Source organism: Podarcis cretensis (assembly GCF_951804945.1).
Source record: "Podarcis cretensis genome assembly, chromosome: 5".
In the NCBI taxonomy this organism is placed as follows: domain Eukaryota; kingdom Metazoa; phylum Chordata; class Lepidosauria; order Squamata; family Lacertidae; genus Podarcis; species Podarcis cretensis.
In genome coordinates, this window is record NC_137174.1 from 65,714,253 (window position 1) to 65,738,428 (window position 24,176).

At 49.0% G+C, this 24,176-nt stretch overlaps 2 protein-coding genes across 3 annotated transcripts in view; both read left to right on the forward strand.

The window, feature by feature from the left end:
* The window catches only part of WDR53 (WD repeat domain 53), a 374,347-nt gene that overhangs the window by 246,160 nt on the left and 104,011 nt on the right, over nucleotides 1-24,176 (forward strand). The window lies entirely within an intron of this gene.
* LOC307216744 (galactose-3-O-sulfotransferase 2-like) lies at nucleotides 1,508-24,140 on the forward strand. 2 transcript variants are annotated; one of them, XM_079977277.1, is made up of 4 exons: nucleotides 1,508-1,802; nucleotides 16,353-16,463; nucleotides 18,486-19,401; nucleotides 22,572-24,140. In XM_079977277.1, exons 1-4 carry the CDS (start codon nucleotides 1,774-1,776, stop codon nucleotides 23,403-23,405), a joined length of 1,890 nt encoding a protein of 629 aa, XP_079833403.1. In that variant the 5' UTR covers nucleotides 1,508-1,773; the 3' UTR covers nucleotides 23,406-24,140. The 2 variants fall into 2 exon arrangements, with proteins under 2 accessions (XP_079833403.1, XP_079833404.1); XM_079977278.1 differs by lacking the exon at nucleotides 16,353-16,463.

Genomic DNA, 24,176 nt, shown 5'->3' on the forward strand with positions numbered 1-24,176 from the left:
AGGAGCTGCCTTGGGTAAGCCAACATTTGACTCTGCTGCACTTGGCAGCTGCCTCTGAAATAACCACAGTCATAAAAGGCAGAGTTTGCTATATTTGGTCTTCCCTTAAAAATGAGAAATGGTTTACCTCCCTGCAAATATGTACACTGTACTTGTTGCAAGGAAGTATTCCAGCCTGTAATTTGGACTTCATTGTGCTTGTTCCTCTACTGATCTTGATATTTTTGTGCTGCAGTCACAAAATAGTTAAAGTAACATAAATCAGATATTAAAGTGGTAGATGCACAAGGAAATCATGTGCTCAATTTTCTATGCTTTTCATAGAATGTCTCATGCCCTTCTGCCATTGTAAAATGCATCAACTGTTCTCACATCTGGAATTTCTACATCACTTGGGATCTGTTTATGCTCAGACATGGGCTTCTGCTTCAAGTATTATAAGCAAAGTGAGAAAATCAGGTGTGTGATTCATGTACACATTGGCTTCCTCCACTTGAGTGTCACAGTCAAAGCCACTATGAGACACAACAAGGGCTAAAAAGAGAGAGAAATGGGACATGACCCAATATTGGTCTGACACTGATAGACCATGTCGGGCATTCCTCCTTCTACCATGTGACTTTGGTGTATGATTTGAACTACAACTCCCATCAACCCTAGTCAGCCCAGCTGGGTTGGCTGTGGCTTTTAGGAGCTATGCTTCAAAACATGTAGAGGTAACCAGGTTGGGGTTGGATGCTTTAGGGAACACAGTCTACAGGTGGGATAATAAGGGTCTGTGCTTTTTTATTTATTTATCTGAAACATTTTCAGCCTATTCTTTCTTGCAAGAGACAATTTCATGGCAGCTCACAAGTAAAATATAATTTAACCATACATACATCACACTCAACTAGACAACTATCTAGAGTAGGCATCCCCAAACTCAGCCCTCCAGATGTTTTGGGACTACAACACCCATCATCCCTCGTTATCAGGACCAGTGGTCAGGGATGATGGGAATTGTAGTCCCAAACATCTGGAGGGCTGAGTTTGGGCATGCCTGGTCTAGAGGAACCCCAGACAATGGCAATGCCATGGCAATCTCATTCAGAACTGGTAATCTGCCTGATGCCCAGACCTGAGAACTACCCAACCACAGGACTGCCATCTTGTCATAGTTCAATTTCAACTTATTGACCCCCACTTGACCCACAATTGCTTCTAAACATGAGGATCTGCGTAGCTTCACTTGGCATAGATAGTTCAAACTGGGGGTCATAAGCATATTGTGCATATTGAAATCACATCCTTGGACTTCTTAGGATGATGTGAGCATTCTATTTCAGTTTAATGATCTTACAAAAATATGCATGAAGAATGACGCTGTGTTATCACATGCAGAGCTGGTTGGAGAACTTGTAAGAAACCTGGGAGAGAACGCATTCATTTCATCATGTGATGTTTGCTGGTTCCTAACTATAATAGTGCCCCAGGGGAACTAGCAAAGGCATTATTCCCCATTAGTAGTGCTTCATTAATAATGTGGCAAATTCCAGGCAGCTCCTGGTTAATGCCAACAGAAGGCAAGCCCTTCTCGTAATAAAAAAAACCAAAACAAACAATTCTGCATATATTACCTGCAGACAAAGTAGGCGGGACTATCCATATACACGTCTCTAAGAAGAAAAGAAAAGTACCGGTATATTTGCTTTATACTTTTGCCCATCTCAGAGCAGCCTGGGTTTCATTTCAGTGAAGAAGGTACTGTTTCTGTGCTCCATAAACCAAACCATGTGCAAACTTGCAAGAACCTGGATCAGGTAAGTGACTTTACCTTAAATTTTATTGCTGAAAAAAACAAACTAACTATGGGGAAGGAGTAAACTTGAGCCATATGGCTCTGACACAAAATGCTGTTGTGTCGCATACTGCTGGTAGAGAGAAACTCGGCCCCAAGCTATAAGAAAGATGGGGGGGGGTTGAACTGGAAACATTTTAGAGTGATTTCTCACTACAAGGGAGAAAATCTAGGAAGACTGTGAACAAATAAGGCCCAATAGGCTGTTGATGATAGAGCTATTTCTCTGGATACATTTTTTTACAAGCACAGCGAATCTTCCTTTTGGTTTATGCCCTCTGTTTCATTGATGAAAACCTCATCTTCATCATAGACGCTCTAGGTTTTCCTTTAAACGTTTTTTAAAATAATTAATTATTAATATGCAAGGTGGGCAGAGAAAATAGATTATGGTTACTACCTAGTTCCAGCTAGTTACCAGAATTCTTGCAAAGAAGAAAAGAGCTGGATCTAACTGGATGCCACAAAGCATTTCTTTCACATTTTAAGCAAAATGCATTCACATGATTCAGTGTGTGTTAACTATGAAAAGATATTGTGTATGCACACATATTATTTGAAAATTAAAAACATGTCATTGAGATTCTAGTGGTAGGAAAAGTAGAACACACAGCCAACCAAGTAGAACATACAACCAGAATGGGGTGTAGGGCAGAGCTTTCCAAACTTTTCATGTTGGTGACACAGTGATTCAGTTTTACTAGCAAACCGGAGGTTAAGCTAACCCCTTTCCAACCCTGGGAGGAGCGCAGAGAGCATTCATTTGACACACATACACACGGCAGTCGACACACTAACATGTTGTGACACACAGTTTGTAAAGCTCTGGTGCGGGGTGTTTTCTGCAAACGAACTGGTTCTCTCATTAAAAAGAGTTTTACAGGGCACAGTAGAAGATCTTATTGCTGTTTCCTTGTTATGTACTGAGTCAAATAGGATCCAAACTGCAGCAGTCTGATTGGTCCTAGAACAATAGGATCCAAAAGGCAGCAGTCTGATTGGTCCTAGAACAATAGGATTCAGAATGCAGCAGTCTGATTGGTCCTAGAACAATGCAGCAGTATGATTGGTTGGCAGGAACCACCCAATCATGCTCCAGATTGAAGTGAATCCACAACCTGATTGGCTTACAGTAGAATTCCGGAATTAGCCAATCATGTGCAGCCCATTGTGTAAATAATGTATATAAAGCAGATACTTTGAGGGGACATTCATTTCTCCTCACCACTATGAGCTGAATAAAGAGCATGAAATCACTTTGCGACTCTGAGTATATTTCACTGGCAACGAAGGTGGGATCCCGCTGAGCTGACTGCCACACACAGCACCGCAGCACCGCCACCTGCCGCACCGCTGCCTCGCACCGTGTATCCAGGCTTCAGCTCCGGGACACAAGGAACTCAGAATGGCAACCGACAGCAGCTTCTCACCGTTCAACCCAGCATCCGGAGACTGGGAAGCGTACGCCTCCCGTTTCACCTTCCTCCTAGAAGCCAAAGGGGTCACCGATGAAGAAGACGCCAAGAAGAGGGCAATATTCTTCAGCGTTTGCGGAGAGGAGACATTTGAAATCGCCCGGGCTCTCCTTGCGCCTGAAGACGTTGCTACTGTTCCATACAAAACAATAATGGAACAGCTGAAGGGGCACTTTTCGCCACAGCCCTCAGTGGTGGCTCGTCGAAATGCCTTCTATGCAAAGCGGCAAGCCCCTGGGGAAACCATAACTGGGTTTGTGACCTCTCTCCGCCAAGCCGCCCGGTTCTGCAACTTCTCAGAGCTGGAGAACATGCTTCGTGACCGCCTCGTCGGTGGCCTGAGGGATGAGAAGCTGCAACGACGCCTCTACGCTAAGAAGAACCTAACGTTCCAGGTCGCTCTGGAGGAGGCCCTGGCAACGGAAGCTGCCGAGAGGTCGACGCAAGAGGCACGGCCGAGCCAGCCGTCCCAACCGAGGGTCCACCACGAAGACCTCACCGACGACTCAGGATCTGACAGGGAGGAGGTGCACCGAGTACAGCAGCGCACTCAAGCAGCCCACATACCACAGCTGCCTTGACGAGAAGGAGGGAACTGCGCAAGCTGTGGAGAAAGTCACGAGAGGAGGACCAGCCGTTTCCGCAACGCAGTGTGCAGGCAGTGCAGAAAAGTGGGACACATCGCCCGGGTGTGTCGGGCTCAGCCCACCCGATGCCAGGCATCAGATGACCAATCCAAGAACCCCAGGTCCCGGGGCCCAATGCACCAAGGCAACTCGACGGAGCTCACGGACTTCCAGGTATACCAGTTGCCCCACCCCAACGTAGAGAAAATTTATGTAGAGGTACAGATAGAGGGGGCCCCATGCCGCATGGAGCTTGACACGGGTTCAACTCTATCCATAATCTCGGCAAGGACCTTAAGGAAACTGTGTCCTAGTGGGGGTCCCAAACTCAGGCCGGCCCCATTCACCCTCTGGGACTTCCAGAAACGTAAGGTCCCCACAATGGGGGTGGGGACCTTCAGGGTGCAATACCGAGGGCGGACGCGGCAACTGGACTTACTTGTGGTCAAGGGGCCCCTACATTAGCCTACTGGGATTGGCATGGTTTGGACCACTGGGGCTAGCTGTCACCGGGGTGAACCACACTAGCTTACAAGTGGACGTGGACGCCATATGCAAGGAATTTCCGGGGGTTTTCGATGGGAAATTGGGACAGTATACAGCCCCCCCCCCATTGCTCTACAGCTTGACCCCGCAGTACGACCGGTCAGGCTCAAGGCCCGCCGGGTCCCGTTCGCCCTGAAACCCCGTATAGACGAGGAATTGGACCGGCTCATGGAGCAAGGAGTGCTGGAACCGGTGCCTAATGCCCCCTGGGAAACCCCAATCGTCACACCTGTCAAGCCTAATGGTTCAGTCCGCATCTGCGCAGACTACAAATGTACCATAAACAAGGCCCTCACCGCCCATGCATACCCAGTGCCAGTGGTCAGCCATGTCCTTGCCACCCTGGCTGGGTTGAAAATTTTTGGCAAGCTGGACTTGGCCCAAGCATATCAACAGCTGCCAGTAGATGAGACCACAGCAGAGGCACAGACGATTGTGACGCACAGAGGAGCATTCAGGGTAAAGCGGCTGCAATTCGGTGTCAGCGTGGCACCAGGCATATTCCAGAATCTAATGGACTCTCTCCTTAAAGGGATTCCTGGCGTCACCCCCTTCTTCGATGATGTGTTGATTGCCGGGCCCACACCAGAGGAGTTTGAGGACCGCCTCCGCACCGTTCTGCACCGTTTCCAGACAGCGGGTCTCAAGGTGAAGCGGGAAAAATGTCTACTAGGAGTGCCCCAGGTGGACTTTCTGGGATTTATGGTGGACGCAGAAGGGGTCCACCCGACTGGGGACAAGGTACGGGCCATTTGTGATGCCCCAGCACCCAAGAACAAGACTGAACTTCAGGCCTTCTTGGGACTATTGAACTTTTACCATTCCTTCCTTCCCCACAAGGCGGCGGTAGCGGAGCCCCTACACAGACTCCTGGACAAGCGGGCCCCTTGGGTGTGGGGCCAGCGCCAGGAGGCCGCATTCCAGGCAGTCAAGGACTTGCTTGTCTCAAACTCGGTCTCGGCACACTTCGACGAGAGGCTGCCGGTGGTGCTAGCATGCGACGCCTCGCCCTATGGCATTGGCGCTGTCCTGGGACACCAACTCCCAGATGGAAGAGAGGTACCGGTGGCATACTTTTCCCAGACACTCAACGCAACTGAGCGGAACTACTCACAAATCGACAAGGAGGGTCTGGCAATCGTGAAGGGAGTTAAAAAATTCCATGATTTCTTGTACGGGCGGCCCTTCACCGTGGTGACTGACCACAAACCGTTGCTTGGCTTGTTTGCCCCCGAAAAGCAGACCCCCCAAGTGCTGTCTCCTCGCGTCCTCAGGTGGTCAATTTTCCTTGCCAGCTACCAGTATGCACTGATTCACCGCCCTGGGAAGGCGATGGGCCATGCGGACGCCCTCAGCAGGCTGCCACTACCGGAAACAGGCCCTGACCCAGCACCTGCACAAGAGGTTATGAGCCTGGAGCTGCTTCCTGACCGCCCCATTCAGGCACAAGAAGTTGCACACCATTCCAAGAAAGATAGGGTCATCTCCCGGGTCCTGGACTGGGTGTGGAGGGGATGGCCCAGCAGCAGCCCCGGGCCAGAATTCGCCGGCTACACAACCCGCAAACATGAACTGTCGGCCCACAAGGGGTGCCTGTTATGGGGAAGCAGGGTCGTTGTTCCCCAGCCCCTCCGAAAAAGGGTCCTCACGGCCCTACACGAGACACACCCAGGGGTAGTAAGAATGAAGGCCCTTGCCAGGAGTTATGTGTGGTGGCCGGGGATTGACGGAGAGATAGAGGCCTGGGTCAAACACTGCCAGGCCTGCCAAGCATCCCGCCCGGATCCCCCAAGGGCCCCAGTCCAGTCCTGGGAGTCCGCCCGAGCACCATGGTCACGACTGCATGTGGACTTCGCTGGCCCCTTTCAGGGGAAAACATTCTTCATAGTGGTGGACTCCTACACCAAATGGCTGGAAGTCGCACTGGTACCGTCCACTTCTACGTCCGCAGCCATCCGGGTACTACGCAGGCTGTTTGCTACCCACGGGCTCCCTGACACTCTCGTCTCAGACAACGGGACTGCATTTACGTCAGGAGAATTCCAAACCTTCACAGCGCAGAACGCCATCCGCCACATCCGTTCGGTGCCATTCCACCCTGCCACCAATGGCCAAGCAGAACGCATGGTGCGGACCACCAAGGAAACCCTTCGCCGCATGACGCAAGGGGATTGGGAGTACCGCCTTGCCACATTCCTTCTAGCACAGCACAGCACCCCCAGCTCAACGACTGGCAGGAGCCCCGCTGAACTACTAATGGGTCGGCGCCTTGCAATCAGATTGGACCGCCTTCACCCCGATAGAGCTCAGCATGAGGTAGTGGTGGGGGAAGGCAGGAACCCCCGGACCTTCGAGGCCCAGGACCCAGTGTACGCAAAGAATTTTGGAGCAGGCCCTGCATGGGTACCCGCCACAGTCACCAGGGTCACTGGCCCCGTGTCGTACGAGGTGCTAACAGATGGGGGGCAATGCTGGCGCCGCCACTGCGACCAGATACGCCGACGATTCCCGGGAGAAAACCAGGAGGAGGAGGACAGGTCAGAGGAGTCCCAAGGGAACAGTGAGGCAGTGAGGCCCATAGAGCAGCAGGGGCCAGCAGGAGAGGCAGAATCAGTAAATACAGAGAGGACCCGTGAGGCCGAAAGGACACCGGAACCAGAACCACGACTGAGCGAGCCGGTTGCGCCAGACCAAACAGCCCCATCACAGCCAGCATCCTTGGAACACGAGCCAGAACCTGAACCCCGGACCAGGGAACACCCCAGGCCGCAACGCACACGTAGGCCGCCAGCGTACCTTGAGGACTATGAATGCGACCTCCCGGGCAGGACTGGAACTTAGAGGGGAGGGGTGTTATGTACTGAGTCAAATAGGATCCAAACTGCAGCAGTCTGATTGGTCCTAGAACAATAGGATCCAAAAGGCAGCAGTCTGATTGGTCCTAGAACAATGCAGCAGTATGATTGGTTGGCAGGAACCACCCAATCATGCTCCAGATTGAAGTGAATCCACAACCTGATTGGCTTACAGTAGAATTCCGGAATTAGCCAATCATGTGCAGCCCATTGTGTAAATAATGTATATAAAGCAGATACTTTGAGGGGACATTCATTCCTCCTCACCACTATGAGCTGAATAAAGAGCACGAAATCACTTTGCGACTCTGAGTATATTTCATTCCTCCTGATTTCTGCAACTTATCTTTCCCTCAGCCTGTCTGTCAGTTATTATTTTTATGCTGTTCTGTTTAAGGTATTTGTACACGGATTTTCAGACAGAACTCACAGGTTTACATAAAATTATTGAAACAATAAGCATCGAACTGTTGTTGAAGAAGCTTCATCTGCTCTTTAAGAAGATCATCAGATGGCTTCTGTGAGAGGGAGGAGCCACAGCTAGGAGCTTGATCAGGCATAGGCAAACTCAGCCCTCCAGATGTTTTGGGACTACAACTCCCATCATCCCTAGCTTAACAGGACCAGTGGTCAGGGATGATGGGAGTTGCAATCCCAAAACATCTGGAGGGCCAAGTCTGCCTATGCCTGAGCTAGATAGTGGTTGCTCAGCAAGCTATTTCTCCTCTTCTCTAACAAAATGGTTAGCGGTTTACAGCGCAATCCTATACAGTGGTACCTCAGGTTAAGAACTTAATTCGTTCTGGAGGTCTGTTCTTAACCTGAAACTGTTCTTAACCTGAGGTACCACTTAAGCTAATGGGATCTACCACTGCTGCCGTGCCACCACCGCATGATTTCTGTTCTGATCCTGAAGCAAAGTTCTTAAACCGAGGTACTATTTCTGGGTTAGCGGAGTCTGTAACCTGAAGCGTCTGTAACCTGAAACGTCTGTAACCCGAGGTACCACTGTATACATGTCCAGTAATTTTGTGTGAGAGAGTCAGTACTCATTGGTAAGGAATACCATCACATCTCTCTCCCTCTCCCTCTCTCTCTCTCTCTCTCTCTCTCTCTTGCTCTCCATGGGAGCCATTTTGTGCTGGCACCCACAACACTTTTTATGAAGATATGAGTACTGCATTAGTAGTGGATTTAGAGTGGACAGTGTGCACATCATCACACTTTTTAAGTTGTTTTGTGATGCTTCTTCAATGCTGTGGCATCATTGCTGTCAGGAGGGGCACTATGGCGCAAGAAAAGCAGGAGTGGGGAGATCCCAGAACACTGGTGATATGAAAAGTTACAAGATTTATTTTTTTACAGAAAACTATTGTACACCAAGCAGTGTGACTGCCCCCACAACTTGTGCAGATGCAAATGGTATGATTACATATAACTGCCCCAGCAACATAATGACCCCAAATTACGATGGGTGCTCAATAAAAGGGACATCTGGAAATCTGAAGCCTGCTACAGCAGCAGAGAAAGATGGTTCACTATGAAGTCATATAGTCCTGGGACACTGGGAAACTAAAGTTGACATAGCGTATCTTGAATGCTATGTTTGACTGGAGAAAGAGAGGCAATATTTTTATTTTTATTTATTTATTTACTTACCATGCTTATATCTTGCCCTTCCTCCAACGAAAGCACAGAGCATAGAAAATACAGTAGGAATTAGAGCTGAGGGAGAAATTTGATTCAGTTCATGTTTCAAGGTGAAACTATATTATTTGCAGTTTCCAGACCAAACCACAGCTGTGATTCAAAATTTACACTTCTCCGATTTTTGCAGCCAAGCAATATGTGTATCGAGGGACGCAGGTGGCGCTGTGGGTAAAAGCCTCAGCGCCTAGGACTTGCCGATCGAAAGGTCGGCGGTTCGAATCCCTGCGGCGGGGTGCGCTCCCGTCGTTCGGTCCCAGCGTCTGCCAACCTAGCAGTTCGAAAGCACCCCTGGGTGCAAGTAGATAAATAGGGACCGCTTACCAGCGGGAAGGTAAACGGCGTTTCCGTGTGCGGCTCTGGCTCTGGCTCTGGCTCTGGCCAGAGCAGCGATGTCACGCTGGCCACGTGACCCGGAAGTGTCTCCGGACAGCGCTGGCCCCCGGCCTCTTGAGTGAGATGGGCGCACCAACCCCAGAGTCTGGCAAGACTGGCCCGTACGGGCAGGGGTACCTTTACCTTTAATATGTGTATAATAGCTATGCATATAGGTGTTAAAATAACATACAAAAATGCGTGATATTGCAAAAAAAAAAGCTTTGCAGAATATAAATATGAGACAAAAATGCACACAAAAATGTGTATATTAGGATAGATTTACACTGAATGATTATGCATTTTCATGACAACTTAAAATAGGCCAACAGATGTATGAAGGTGTAGAATTGAATTTAAGCCTGGAAAAATGAGAGACAAATTTACATATTTGCCCATTCCTAGTTTAATCATGTGCTCTGCCACTGAGCTGATGTCCTTATCCCACAGTCATGCAATCTGCAAAGGAGCCCTAGGAAGACACAGAAGCACAACCTCTCATGCTGTCTTCTTTGTTTTCGTTTTATGGTTTTGCTACCCCAGGCAGCGGGGACGCAGGTGGCGCTGTGGGTTAAAGCCTCAGCGCCTAGGGCTTGCCGATCGAAAGGTCGGCGGTTCGAATCCCTGCGGCGGGGTGCGCTCCCGCTGCTCGGTCCCAGCGCCTGCCAACCTAGCAGTTCGAAAGCACCTCCGGGTGCAAGTAGATAAATAGGGACCGCTTACCAGCGGGAAGGTAAACGGCGTTTCCGTGTGCGGCTCTGGCTCTGGCCAGAACAGCGATGTCACGCTGGCCACGTGACCCGGAAGTGTCTCCGGACAGCGCTGGCCCCTGGCCTCTTAAGTGAGATGGGCGCACAACCCCAGAGTCTGTCAAGACTGGCCCGTACGGGCAGGGGTACCTTTACCTTTACCTTTACCCCAGGCAGCATGTCTTGGGCCAGCCCTGGGTGCAATTCTTTCCCAGGCAGAAAACCTAACTTGAGGCTATTATCATTCTCTCAGATGCTTTCCCAACTCTGTTTCAAAAAGCAAATCGAAATATGCACACTTAACTTTTATTTAAACAGGCAAACAAAACTGCTTATTGAAATGTGAGATTAGGGTGCTAATATTTCAGTTACAGATGATTCAGAGCCAATGCACACAATCCTTGTTGTACAGGATGAGCTTCATTTAAGAAACGACTTAAATGCAATTCAAACACAAAAAGTGTGTTCAGCTGAACAGTTCACCCCAAGCACGAGAAACAGTTTTGTATAACGACAAATCCTCATCCTCCAAGAAACGTCTTATCTTCACTACAGCACAACACAATGTTCAGGACTATGGTGTACTGTACCCTGTGTATATATCTATCTGTATCTATCTATCTATCTATCTATCTATCTATCTATCTATCATCTATCATCTATCTATCTATTTATAATCTTAAAAATAAAGTTTTTTATTCAACTAACTGCTACTCAGTTGAACTGCTCAGTTGAACTGCTCAGTAACTGCTACACATTGAAATTAACTTCAGTGGGTCCACTGCGTAGGACTCGCATTGGATACAATTGAAAAATTATGCAACTTATTGAAGGTTGCCGGGGCTGATGGGAGTTGTAGTTTGAAACATCTGAAAGGTGCTAAGTGGGTGAAGGCAACCTTAAAGACTAGCATATGTATCATGACATAAGCATTTGTAGACTAAAGTCCACTTCATCCAATACAGAATTTTCAGGTGCATGGAACTTGCTGCCTGTAGAAAAACCCAAAACGCATACGGGTGGGGACTAGAAAGGCCTGGAACTTTTTTGCTAATGCAAATTGGGGCTGTTATCATAGGACAAAAATCCATTGTCTTTGTTAAGTTGTGGGTTGACATAGCAGACGACACAGCAATTTCTCCAAAGCAGCTCTTTATTTTGTAAGCTGGAATAGAACTGACTGGCAAACAGCTCAGCCGGCCTGCTTTTATAGGCAGCCGGCTGTCAGCATTGTAGCAACAACAACCCAGAGTTTCCCGCCTAAAATAACTGACGTGGACCTGAGTGAAAACTATCTACAGTATCCCCCTGCTGGCCCAGGGTGAAACTTCACTACATAACACCCCTCCCCACCGAGATAAGGCGTTAGTTACAATCGTAATGGTTTCCTTATATACAGCACTACGCGTAATGGTTCAATTAGGCACAAAAGCATATCGGTTACATTTCCCATACTTAGACCAACAGTGATACATGTCCAACAACATAGTCCTTTAAATAAGTTGGGCGCTTGGAAACTCTGCCAGACCGCCGGGGACTGGTAGCCAAGTCCGGAGGGCCACACAGTTCTTGCTGAGGCTGTGGTGCGACCCTAGGTGGCGTTGGAACCAAATCCCCTGGATCCGCTGCTGTGGGTGGAGCCTCTGCAAGTGGAGTGGTCTGAGTCTGTGGTAAGTCTGGCAGACCCTCTGAAGCGGCTTGGTTCGGCTCCACGCTGGCAGTTTGTGAGGGAGGTGTAGGTGGGGCCTTGCCATCTGTAAGTGTCTCTTCTGGAGCCGCAAGCGCAGTTGGGGGCACCACGGTAGTGTCCAAGTCCCCAACCCTGCGCCTAAGCTGGTCTATGTGCCGTCGCCACAAGCGTCCGTCTTCGAGTGCCACCTGGTACGAGCGAGGTCCAGTGACTCCCACTACTGTGGCTGGCACCCAAGGAATATCCCCCACATAGTTCCGGGCAAAGACCTGGTTTCCTGGGACAAATGACCGTGGCGCGTTGGCACAGCCTGGGGGTTCAGCCACGGCAAAGTCCGGGTGCAGCCGGTCGAGTGGTGACCTGAGGCAGCAGCCCATAAGCAGTTCAGCAGGACTCCGCCCTGTGGCCACATGAGGGGTGATGTGTTGCACGAACAAGTATTCGGCGACCTGCTCGTGCCAGTCTCCCCTGTCCAGGTGCGCCAGTGCCTCTTTTGCCGAGCGCACCATTCTCTCCGCTTGCCCGTTGCTGGATGGATAAAAGGGTGCCGTTAGGGCATGGCGGATGCCCAGTCCCAAAAGATACCGCTCAAACGTGCCTGACGTGAACTGCCGTCCGTTGTCGGAGACAAGGACATCAGGACACCCATGCGTTGCAAACAGGCCTCGCAGCACCCGGATGACGGCCTCGGTAGTGGTGGAGGGCATCAGGGCCACCTCCAGCCATTTGGAATAGGCGTTCACCACTACCATAAAGGTCCGGCCGTGAAAGGGGCCAGCCAGATCGATGTGCACCCTCGACCAGGGTGTCTTTGGCGTCTCCCAGGTGTGTCCCTTACTTGCCGGTGGTGCAGGCCTCGACTCTTGGCACGCTTGACAGGCCGACACCCAGGCGGTGATGGCATCGTCCATATTAGGCCACCAGACGTAACACCGAGCCAACGCCTTCATTTTGACAATTCCCGGGTGGCCAACGTGCAGAGCCTCCAGGACGCGCTGACGGAGTCCCTGGGGAATCACGACGCGATGAGCCGAGAGTTCATGTTGTCTGCTTGCGAAGGGCTGGAACTCCGATGCAAAAGGCCCTTGTGGCCACCCCCTCCACACCCAGTTGAGCACCCGGCTGATGGTGCGATCCTGGGCAGACGTGGAGGCCACAGTGGCAGCCGATACAGGCGCTGCCAGAAGATCCTCAATCAGGAGGAGCAATGAAGCTGGAGCCAGGTCTTCCACAAATGCTGGAAGAGGGCAACGGCTGAGGGCGTCGGCATGGCCCATCGATTTCCCCGGGCGATGGATGAGCAGCCAGGAAAACAGTCCATCGCAGCATGCGTGGTGAGAGGACCAGTGGAGTTGGACGATCACCGGCGAGGAGGCCCAGGAGTGGCTTGTGGTCAGTGATGAGGTCAAAAGTCCTGCCATAGAGGTATTCATGGAACCTCTTCACTCCAGCCACAAGTGCCAGTGCCTCCTTGTCGAGCTGGCTGTAATTCCGTTCCGTCGGAGATAGCGTCCTGGAAAAGTAGGCGAGCGGTGCTTCTCTTCCGTCTGGAAAACAGTGACTAAGGACAGCGCCGATGCCAAAAGGTGAGGCGTCGCAGGCAAGGACCAGCGGCCTGGATTCACTGTACTGTACCAGCACACTGTCTGGTGAAAGGAGAGCCTTGACCGCGTTGAAGGCCACCGTCTCCCGATGACCCCTGGCCCAAGGCATCTTTGTGCTAAGGAGTCGGTGAAGAGGCTCAGCCACTGTGGCTTTGTGGGGCAGGAACATGTTATAAAAGTTCAACAGCCCCAGGAACGCCTGCAACTCCGTCTTGTTCTTTGGGATGGGGGCCTGCTGGATAGCGCGGATCTTGGATGTGGTCGGGTGAAGGCCAGAGGCGTCGATAAGATAGCCCAGGAACTCTACCTGTGGAACGGCGATCTGGCACTTTTCCCTCTTTACCTTGAGCCCGGCCTCTTGGAACCTGGTCAGCACGGCACGGAGGCGATCGAACAGCTGCTGGTGTGAGTCTGCAGACACCAAGACGTCATCAAAATATGGTACCACGCCCGGAAGCCCTTGCAGGAGACGCACCATAAGGCTTTGGAAAATGCCAGGAGCCACACTCACCCCGAACTGCAACCGGCAGCAACGGAATGCCCCTTAGTGGGTGACGATCGTCTGGGCTTCAGCAGTGGCATCATCGACGGGCAGTTGTTGATAGGCTTGGGCAAGGTCCAGCTTAGCGAAGACCTTACCCTCACCCAGGGAATGCAGCAGGTGTTGGACAACAGGAACCAGATAAGCGTGCTGCTGAAGTGCCTTGTTGATCGTGCACTTGTAGTCAGCACAGATTCTCACCGACCCGTCTGGCTTGACAGGCGTGACGATGGGGGTTTCTCACTTGGCGTGGTCAACCAGCTCCAAAACTCCTTGGGCGATCAGTTTGTCCAGTTGAGAGCAAAGGGAACCCGGCGTGGCTTTAGCTTGATGGGGGCGACTTGTGGATCAAGGCTAAAGGAGATGGGCGTACCTGTATATTGCCCCAAGGTGCCGTCAAAAACCTCGGCAAAGTCTTTGACCAGACCCTCAGTCTCTGCGTTAGAGATGCAGTTGATGCCGGTGACTTCCAGGCCGAGGGCATCAAACCAGTCTAGCCCTAGGAGGCTTGGCCGCTGACCTTTGACCACCACCAACCGGAGCAGGCCCGAAAAATCCTTGAAGGCGATCCAGAACCGGCCAACGCCTACCACGGGGATGTTGTTTCCCTGGTAGTCTCTCAGGTGTACGTGGTGAGAGTCGAGTTGCCTTTTGGACACTCTGGGTACCAGTCTTTTGATGGTGCTCCAAAACACGACGGACAGGGCAGACCCGGTGTCAATCTCCATGTCACATGGAGCTCCTTCAATGAGCACCGTGACGTTCAGCTTGCGTCGCGTAGGCGAGTCGGTTTGGCCAATCGTGGTTCCAGACGGGCAGCGGCAGTTGGTTAGAGCGAAACAACTTTCCTTGGCAGACTGGAGTGAAGACTTGGACTTGCAAGTCGATAAAGGGGGGGTGTCAGACGGAGCCGACCGGCAGACCTTAGCGATGTGGCCCCTTCTAGAACACTTCCTACAGATGGCGTCTCTGAATCGACACTTGGCACGGGAATGGTTGCCTCCACAGCCGGCACATTCCGGTTGGCCCTTGGACTTCTGTTGGAACTTCCTGCGCTCCCGCTTTGTCTGGTGCACGTCATCGTCTTCACTGGAGGATGCCTCATCACTGCTGGCCTCTTCATGATGCACCGGAACTGGCTCCCTAGCAAGACGCGGGCTGCTGGACTTGTGGATCTCCTGGGCGGAGCGTTCAGCAGCTTCTGAGGCCACAGCCTCCTCAATGGCTTTCTGTAGCGTGAGGTCTGGCTTGGCGAGGAGACGCCGTTGCAGATGGATGTCCCGGACCCCGCAGACGATTCGATCCATCAGGGCATCGTCCAAGTCTCGGAACTCACAGTGCATTGCAGCCTGTCGCAGGGCGGTGGTGTAGTTGTTGATTGACTCCCCCTCTGCCTGGTTCCGGTGGTAGAACGCATGGCGGGCAGCAATCTTGGACGGCTTTGGTACGTAGTGATTGCGGAGCTTCTCTTGGATCGTGTCCCACGGTGTTGCCTGGACTGCTTCAGGTGCAACCAATGCTCGGGCCGTCTCGAACACCTCAGGCCCACAGAGGCTGAGGAATAGGCCCTGCTTACGCTCCTGTGATACTTGTGTCAGCTCGTTGGCTTGGAGGTAGCAGTCGAACCGAGCGAGGTAGGAGTTCCATGATTCAGAGGCTGGCGCAAACGGCGGTAGAGGCACAAGTGAAGCCATTATTCCGATGCCGGCGTGAAGGGCGATGGATGGAACACCGTGCTCTAGCCAGAACAGTCAGCTCTGAATTGGTTCTGTCCAGTGATTTCGCTCAGTGATTTCGCTCTTTGATTCAGCTCAGTGATTCAGCTCAGTTCAGAGGCTAGCCACATCTGGCTGTGCTCTGATGTCCATCGATCCCACCTTCGTCACCAGTGTTAAGTTGTGGGTTGACATAGCAGACGACACAGCGATTTCTCCAAAGCAGCTCTTTATTTTGTAAGCTGGAATAGAACTGACTGGCAAACAGCTCAGCCGGCCTGCTTTTATAGGCAGCCGGCTGTCAACATTGTAGCAACAACAACCCAGAGTTTCCCGCCTAAAATAACTGACGTGGACCTGAGTGAAAAATATCTACAGTATCCCCCTGCTGGCCCAGGGTGAAACTTCACTACATAACACCCTTTGACTGTGTGTAAACAGGGGTTCCCTTCTCTGAGTGTGACCTTCTGCTTACAGAAAGTGCATGAAAAGAAACCCAACCTAAGCCTGCTTGACATTTGCTCTAAGTCCTGTCATCTTAACTTAAACTTGTGCCCATTGCATAAAATGCAATTTTTAAAAAAATCAAAAGCCCAGATTATTAGGCTGATGTTTTTCCTTCCCTGCAGGAAATGGAAACTTTCATGTAACAGCCAGCTGGGAAGACTCTGGGTTGCCCTTTTGCTCCTCCTCCTCCTCTGTCTCATATTCCAAGTCGCAGAGAGATTCCAATGTATCAGGTAGGCTCAGTGGCCCTGCACAGGATAGCAAATGCTGTATACATATTTTTTCCAGGAATACATGGAGCTGCCCAGATACGGATGCTTGCTTTCTTCAATCGGCCACCAGTTCAGTTTCATTGGTGGCACCATCAGTGCCGGTTGGATAACTCCCTTCCAGTGAAGAGAGCAACTTCAGTCTAAAGGTGTCATTTTTGTCAGGAACACAGCAGGGGAGTAAATGGTTTACTCTCCCCCAACCCTGTTGCAAATTTAAAAGCTTATGCCATAATAAATTGGTTAGTCTTTCACGTGCCACAAGACCTTCTATCAGAATAAATGTAGACATTAAAATACCTGTCATTATACAAAATAGTGTCAGTGAGTAGTGTCAGTGTATGAGAGAGGGAGGATGCCTTAGCTCTTGTCAAAAATTGATATCCAGGAAGAAATTTAAATGTTCAGAGAAAATTGCATTGGTGACATCTGGAAAAAAGAATTATTTTAAATAAATTACATTGCCCATGGATTTTGCAGTTGTATGGTGGGGAAAGTCCCTATTGAACGTAAGCGTTTGCACAGAATTACTGCAATGGGTTATACATAGGGCTACCTCTGAAGACAAACAGGCTCGGAAACTTCAGCTGGTGCAGAATTCAGCAGCCAGGTTGCTCACCAGAGGTTGCTCACCAGTTTGAGCATATTACACCGATCCTGGTCCAGCTGCACTGGCTACCAATTAGTTTATGGGCCTAGTTCAAAGTTTTGACCTATAAAACCTTAAACGGCTCAGGACTGCAATACCTCAAGGACCGCATCTCCATATGAACCTTCCCAGACCCTGAGATCACCTTCTGAGGCCCTCCTTCGTGTGCCGCCTCCTTGAGAGGTCCAGAGGGTGGCAACATGCATGAGAATGGGTCTTCTCTGCAGTGGCTCCCTATCTGTGGAATGCTCTCCCCAGGGAAGCTCGCCTAGCGCCTTCATTACACACCTTTAGGCACCAGTCAAAAAGATTCCTTTTACCCAGCCCTTTGGTTGACCTGATCAACATCCTATACCCTTTTAAAATGTGGCTCTTTGGGGGGCAGTATTATTGGCTTATTGTTTTTATTTTGTTTTTATTTTTATTTTATATATTGTGATCCTTTTTGTGAACCGCCCTGAGACCTTTGGGTATAGGGTGGCATATAAATTCTAATAATAATAATAGTAGAATTTCATGCCAGCAATTATTCAAAATCACGCCCAGATGTGGGTAGCAAATGGGAAGGGAAGGCAGCCATCAGGAGCATAGTCTGGTGTCCCAGGGCTCCCATGCAGTAGCAATGCTGGCTGTCCTTTAGCTCCTTGTTCCTTCTCACAATCTTGTTTTGCCTGTACACTGAGCCCCTTCACACCCAGCAACTCACAAGCCCAAAGCACACAGGGTGCTTCCTTTAAAAGAAAACAACCAAGTTTCACAGATCATTTACAAAATGCAAATAGCAGCCATGAGTGGCGGAGGTGGGGGAGACATCAGGTATAGATAGGACCATGGGAAAAGGTAGTTTAATCCTTCTTCTCCCACCCCACCATCCAGCTGCCATAGTGCTGACTTAACGCCCCCCCCCCGCCCAAGCTGCTATTTGCATTGGGAGGGCAGCATCCTGTGTATCTTGGCTCACAGCCAGTGGACATAAACATTTGTAAGTCAAGGAAAGCTGGAGAAGCTGTCTAGATTTGTTTATAATAGGGGTGGGTGATGCAAGAGTATGGCAGATGATGGGACCAAAGGGTTCTGTCTATATGGGGAGAATTCTAATGTTACTGTGTGTACATACAGTAACAACCATGCTATTTTATTTTTAGATTTAAAGAATGAAACACTTACCTGCAGTAGTGACATTAGGGTCCATATAGAAAGGAAATGCATGTGAATTGGGTGGAGTGGAAGGGATCCAGGGAAAGCAAGCAATAGGAAGTGGTTTTTGGAAAGTGGACACAGAAGGCAGGAGATGTCATTTTCAACCCCATCTGAAGGATCTGATGTTTTTTCCATAGCAATTGTAGATGCGATTTCAAACAGAATCAGCTTTCCCTTGAAGAAAACAGAGCCAGTGAGAATTCCATCCAGGTTCAAAGGAGCCCAACATATGCTCAACTTCTGCAGAAAAGCACCGCACAAAAGAGGGAGCCCAGGCCCAACCCTGCAGAGAAAAAGAGTCTAGCCACAAAACTGAACACAACCTTCAGCAAAACCAAATTGCTGGGTGCCAGCTTCAGCAGCGAAGAAGAATTCTCGCAAAACCCATTTGTGGAGGGTGATGAGAGGGTGCAGGCTCAGCATACAGCAAAAAGGCTGAGGGACTGGTGGAACCACAGCACCCCAAAAGATCCCGGAGGAAACCAAGTAGTGGTGAACTTTGCTGATGATCAGACATCTGCTGCTGCAACAAAGGATGGAAGTTCCCTGGTTAAGGTGGCAGAACCCACAACAAGGATTTCTGCAAAGGATCAGACAGCACATGTCAAAGACCCAGAAAGACGCCCCTTTCCGAAGCACACAACAATGACTCAATCAGAGGCCTTCAGTGCTGTAGGAGACAGAAGAACAGTTGGGATGGTGTCAGCAAAACCACCAACCATGAAATTACCTCCACCAGAAAAAAATATTCTTCCCAAAGTTGGAACAGCAAAGGAGGGAGGGAGCACTTCCAGCTCCTCTCAAGGTTCAACATGCATGCCCAAGACCCACGTTGTTTTCCTCAAAGTGCACAAGAGTGCCAGCAGCACCGTCATGAACATCTTGTTTCGCTTTGGTGATACTCGCAACCTTTCCTTTGCCTTGCCAAGCAATGGTGCCAGTCAATTGTTCTATCCTCATTATTTCACGGCAGCAGCTGTGCAGGGGTTTTCTCCCAAAAAAGACCCCCAGTTCCACATTATGTGTCATCATATGAGGTTCTTTCAACCAGAGGTAAGAGCTGAGCAGCTTTTTTTCTCTAAAATTATGGGCAGGAAACTGGTTCTTTCTAGAGGTGGACAAGAATAGATTTTGTAAGGAGTGGGAAGGGAAGCTCAGTGGGGCAAGGGAGGGATGCTGGAAGTCATGAGTGGGTGACAAGATGGACTAGGAGTGGGGCCACTTCGGTGCAGAATATGCATCTTTCAATTTATGAAATTTTGACCAGCCTTAATCTACACTGAGCAGGATGCCATCATTGCAATGTAAAGTGGTAAAGGCCATCAGTCTCTGTTAGAAAAGACTGGTGATAAAGTAACAAGATCATACTGAGTCCCATGCTGATTACAGGGGGGATCAATAAGGTGAAACACGCAAACATCTGTAGGATAGGAGGCAAATTCCTTAGAGCAGAGGTGAGCAGAAGCTAGATCAAGATGCAATGGAAAATCTCTGGGTGCTTTGTAGTAGGTTGACAAGGATTTCCAAATCCTAATTGTTCCACAACAGCAACAACAAAATGACACACACCTCTGATCTAGTGGCATATTTTAAAGTTCAGAAGCTCATCATGACAACCCTGATATTCACAGTTGCAAGGAGAGTTTGAAATGCATAAATCACACCCACACATCATAGTTCTGACTGCATAGGTTCAACCTGGAGTTTCTGGGGTGTTAGGTGAGGGGTAGTACCTCTGGTAAGGGAAAAGTTGTGTTCCTTCTCGGGTAGTTTGTCAACTTTTGGTCCCCCACCTTGCACTCAGCTCTCACCTGTGGCTCCTAGAAGCTGTCAACACCCTGGGAATGGCCTTGACTGGCAAGCTAAACCAGTCAAAGATAGTCAATGGGCCTCAAACCCTTGGTGAGTCAGGGACTGCATGTGAAGACAGGCTCTGGCGGGTTGAGCGGACAAGACCAATAGTTGGTTCAAAGGGTCAGGAAGGCAGTTTCTGCACATGCTGAAGGGACTTGTCATCCTGTCAAGGTAGCCCATCTAAGAGAAGGAAAACTCTGGTCCTAAATCTCCGCTGTCTTGCAAGATATCTTCAGGAGAATAAAAAGCTAAGGAGTAACCCTATACAAATCTGGAGTGGCGTCTCAAAGAAGGTTGAATGGCACCATGTTTTCCTCCTTCCAGAAACTCCTTCAGCCAAGCTGGTGCCCAAAAAATTGCTCTGCTTTCTTTTGGACCACATCAGGGAGGCCAAGAGTGGGGGTCTTGTTGTATGGGCAGCCCAAGACCTCCACACACACTGCCCAAGCTTGCGCCCCAACACTTTGGTGTTGCTAACATAGCGTTTTGACTTGAGCCCCGAAGGCATATTCCATTCTCTCTCGAGACAGATGGATGCCAACAATTAGGTTCACCTTGTAAAACACTTTGAGCTCGCTCAAATGCAACCTTCAACTTTTAATCGGAAACACAAACAATCTTGCAAGGAGTTGTTACCATTTAAATTGTTAGCAAGAAGAACTCTGGGCCCCTCCAGACATGCTTTTTATTGCACATTCTTGATGATTTGTGTTCATGATGCTATTGGAACAGTCACATGCAATCCTGTTTTCAGCACTGTTTATTATTTTATTTTCATTCTTCATTCTTCATTTCATTTCTATACCACTTTATAATTTTAAGCGGGAAAATCTCAAAGTGGTTTACAGCCTACATTAAATAAAACAATCCAGAAAAACATATTACAGGAAAAAGTCAAATATTAAGTATACATTAAAAGCAACATCATTAAGAGGAAACTAACATACTGTCTTAAAGATTTCAAAATAAAATATTACAAATGAGGTCAGGTCCCTATGATGTCTGAGCCTGGAGAGTGGTTTGTTTATTAACCAGCTAGTCAGCACAAGTCAGCATCTGAGAAAACAGTTTGTTTAATTAATTTTGTGGGAATCAAACAACAGTTTCTGAGTTCAGGAATCATAAGGGGAAATGTGGTTAGTGTAAAACTGGGAACAGACAACCTTGGTTTCCTCTTCTGGTGTACAAAAGAGAGGGAAAAGGGAAGTATGCAAGCCTGATGTTCAATGCAGCTTGTTCACATTGTAGCGGGGAGTCAGTTTTCTATTACGGCTAAATCAGGCAAATATAGTCTTTGTTTCCCTTGTAGGGATCAGTAGGTCAGCTGGGTATGGGTATTGCCATTACAGTGGTACCTCGGGTTAAGTATTTAATTTGTTCCGGAGGTCCGTTCTTAACCTGAAACTGTTCTTAACCTGAAGCACCACTTTAGCTAATGGGGCCTCCTGCTGCTGCCACGCCACCAGAGCACAATTTCTGTTCTCATTCTGAAGCAAAGTTCTTAACCCGAGGTAATATTTCTGGGTTAGCGGAGTCTGTAACCTGAAGCGTATGTAACCTGAAGCGTATGTAACCTGAGGTGCCACTGTATATGCTGAATACCAGGAGTACATACCCTCCACGGGCCACACTCCCACCTATTGGGGGGGGGAAGATTGCATGAGATTGTGGCACCCAAAATGGCTGCCATGCTCTCACATGAAAAAACAAGATGTCCCCATTTTATCAGAACAGTTGAGGGCAGAGCTCCCCGCCCCCCCAGCCGGAACTTGCCAGAACTCAGTTCTGGCACCTCTCAGGTGGGCACCATTGCCTTTATAAGAAAACAAGGAAGGCATTCATGGTGAGTTCCAACACCTCTTTTTCTAGAAAAATGACACTGGTTTGAGGGGTATGGGAGTAGACAATGTAGTGCCCTCCAGATGCCACAAGACTAAAACTCCCATGATCCCTGACCATCTGCTATGCTGGCTGGGGCTTCTGTTGTTTGTTCCTGCAAAGGTGTCAGGGTGATCGCACTGCTTCATTTCCAGTGTGCTTATCCTGTAACCTCCTGCTGAAACCCAACACATTTTTATACCACAACTATTCTGGTTTACTTTTTTGTACTGCTTTTCTTGCACCATAGCCCTTCCAAACAGCAATCATGTGGCAGCATTGGGGAAGCTTCACAGAACAAGGTAAAGCAGAATAAATTCACCACTGATGTGCTATTATTGTGTCAGGATCAATAATAAGTTGCACAATACACCACCATTAAAGCAGCCTGGCATATGGGGACCAAGGAGTTGTGACAAAAGTTCAATGAAAAACGTGATTTGGATTATTTTTAATATTTTTTACAATGTTTCCTCTGTTTGCAATCCCAGGTTGCTCGAGTCATGCCAAACACAAGCTTTTACTTTTCTATCCTCCGGAATCCCATTCATCTCATGGAATCATCCTTCGCCTACTTCAAAGGGTCCTCTGCCTTTGCCAAAGCCAAGAGCTTAGAGGAGTTTCTCAACGACACCTCCAAGTTTTACAGTGCCTCAACCAGTGACAGCCAGTATGCCAAAAACCTAATGACGTTCGATTTTGGCTATAACCACAATGGGAACTTCTCCGCAAAGGATGTCCAGCTCATGCTGAGAGGCATTGAGGCACAATTTGACCTTCTCCTCATCTCAGAGTATTTTGATGAATCCATGGTGCTGTTGAAGGAGGCCTTGTGCTGGGACCTGGATGATGTGGTCTCCTTCCCTCTCAACAGCAGAGACAACAGGACAAAGTCCCACCTTTCCAAAGACACCATAGAGAAGATAAAAAGCTGGAACAAGTTGGACTGGGAACTCTATGTGCATTTCAACAGGACCTTCTGGGAGAAGATAGATGGGCACATGGGCAGGGAGCGCATGCAGCAGGAAGTGAGGGCGCTGCAGCAGAAGCGGGAACAGCTGGCCAAGATTTGCCTTCAAGAAGGTGGCAGCGTCGCCCCTATGAAGATCGCAGACCCAGCACTGGCCCCGCTGCAGTATGGCAAAGCAAAAATACTAGGCTATAACATAAAGCCTGGGCTGGATAGGGCAACAAGGCAGATGTGCCAACATCTAGTGACACCTGAGCTTCAGTATAGTAGCCTCCTGTATAGGAAACAGTTTCCCCAGAAAACTTCCAGAAACCCAGCTCACTTGCCAAAACTATACAACCGCAGGGCAGTTTGAGAACAAATCTGTGAGACACATAAGAACAAGGTTCTGATCATAGTCGACATCAGGACAAAAGCATGGTCAGCTGCAAAATATGATAATGTCTAGCACAAGTCACCTATTACCAGGGCCTTTAAAAATGGTATTTTGATCCACATGGGAATCAAAATCCACATAGTCCTGTGCTGCTTCCCACCCTTCATCTGTAATATCGGAGTCCCTACAACTTCCCCTCTTCTAAAGAGCCAGTGTGGTGTTGTGGTTAGAGTACTAGACTAAGGCCTGGGAGACAAGGGTTCAAATCCCCACTTAGGTGGTCTTGAGCCAATCACTGTTTCTCGCTGTAACCTACCTCAAAGGGTTGTTTGGGGGGTTAAATGGGGGGGGGGAGAACCATGTCAGCCACCTTGAGCTCTTTTGAGAAAAAACTGGGCAATCAATCAATCAATCAATCAATCAATAAGCAAGCTGACTGTAGGAAACCACTATACAAATGTAAAAAAATACAAAATAAAAATGCTAGAAGTAACCAAGCAATAATTCACATTAAGTTGAACTGAACAAAAATCTATTTTATTAGCAATTGGCTTATCACCAAACATCAAGCACTGCCAATAGGGAAGGAATTTCTAAGAGATATAAATAATAGCCCCCCCAGCCCCAAATCCTGACAACCAACTTGAAATTAAGTTTTGTGTGGGTCAGTACATTACAGGATTTCTCATCATATGTGGCCAACTCTACTCTGATGACTACCGTATTTTTTGCTCTATAAGACTCACTTTT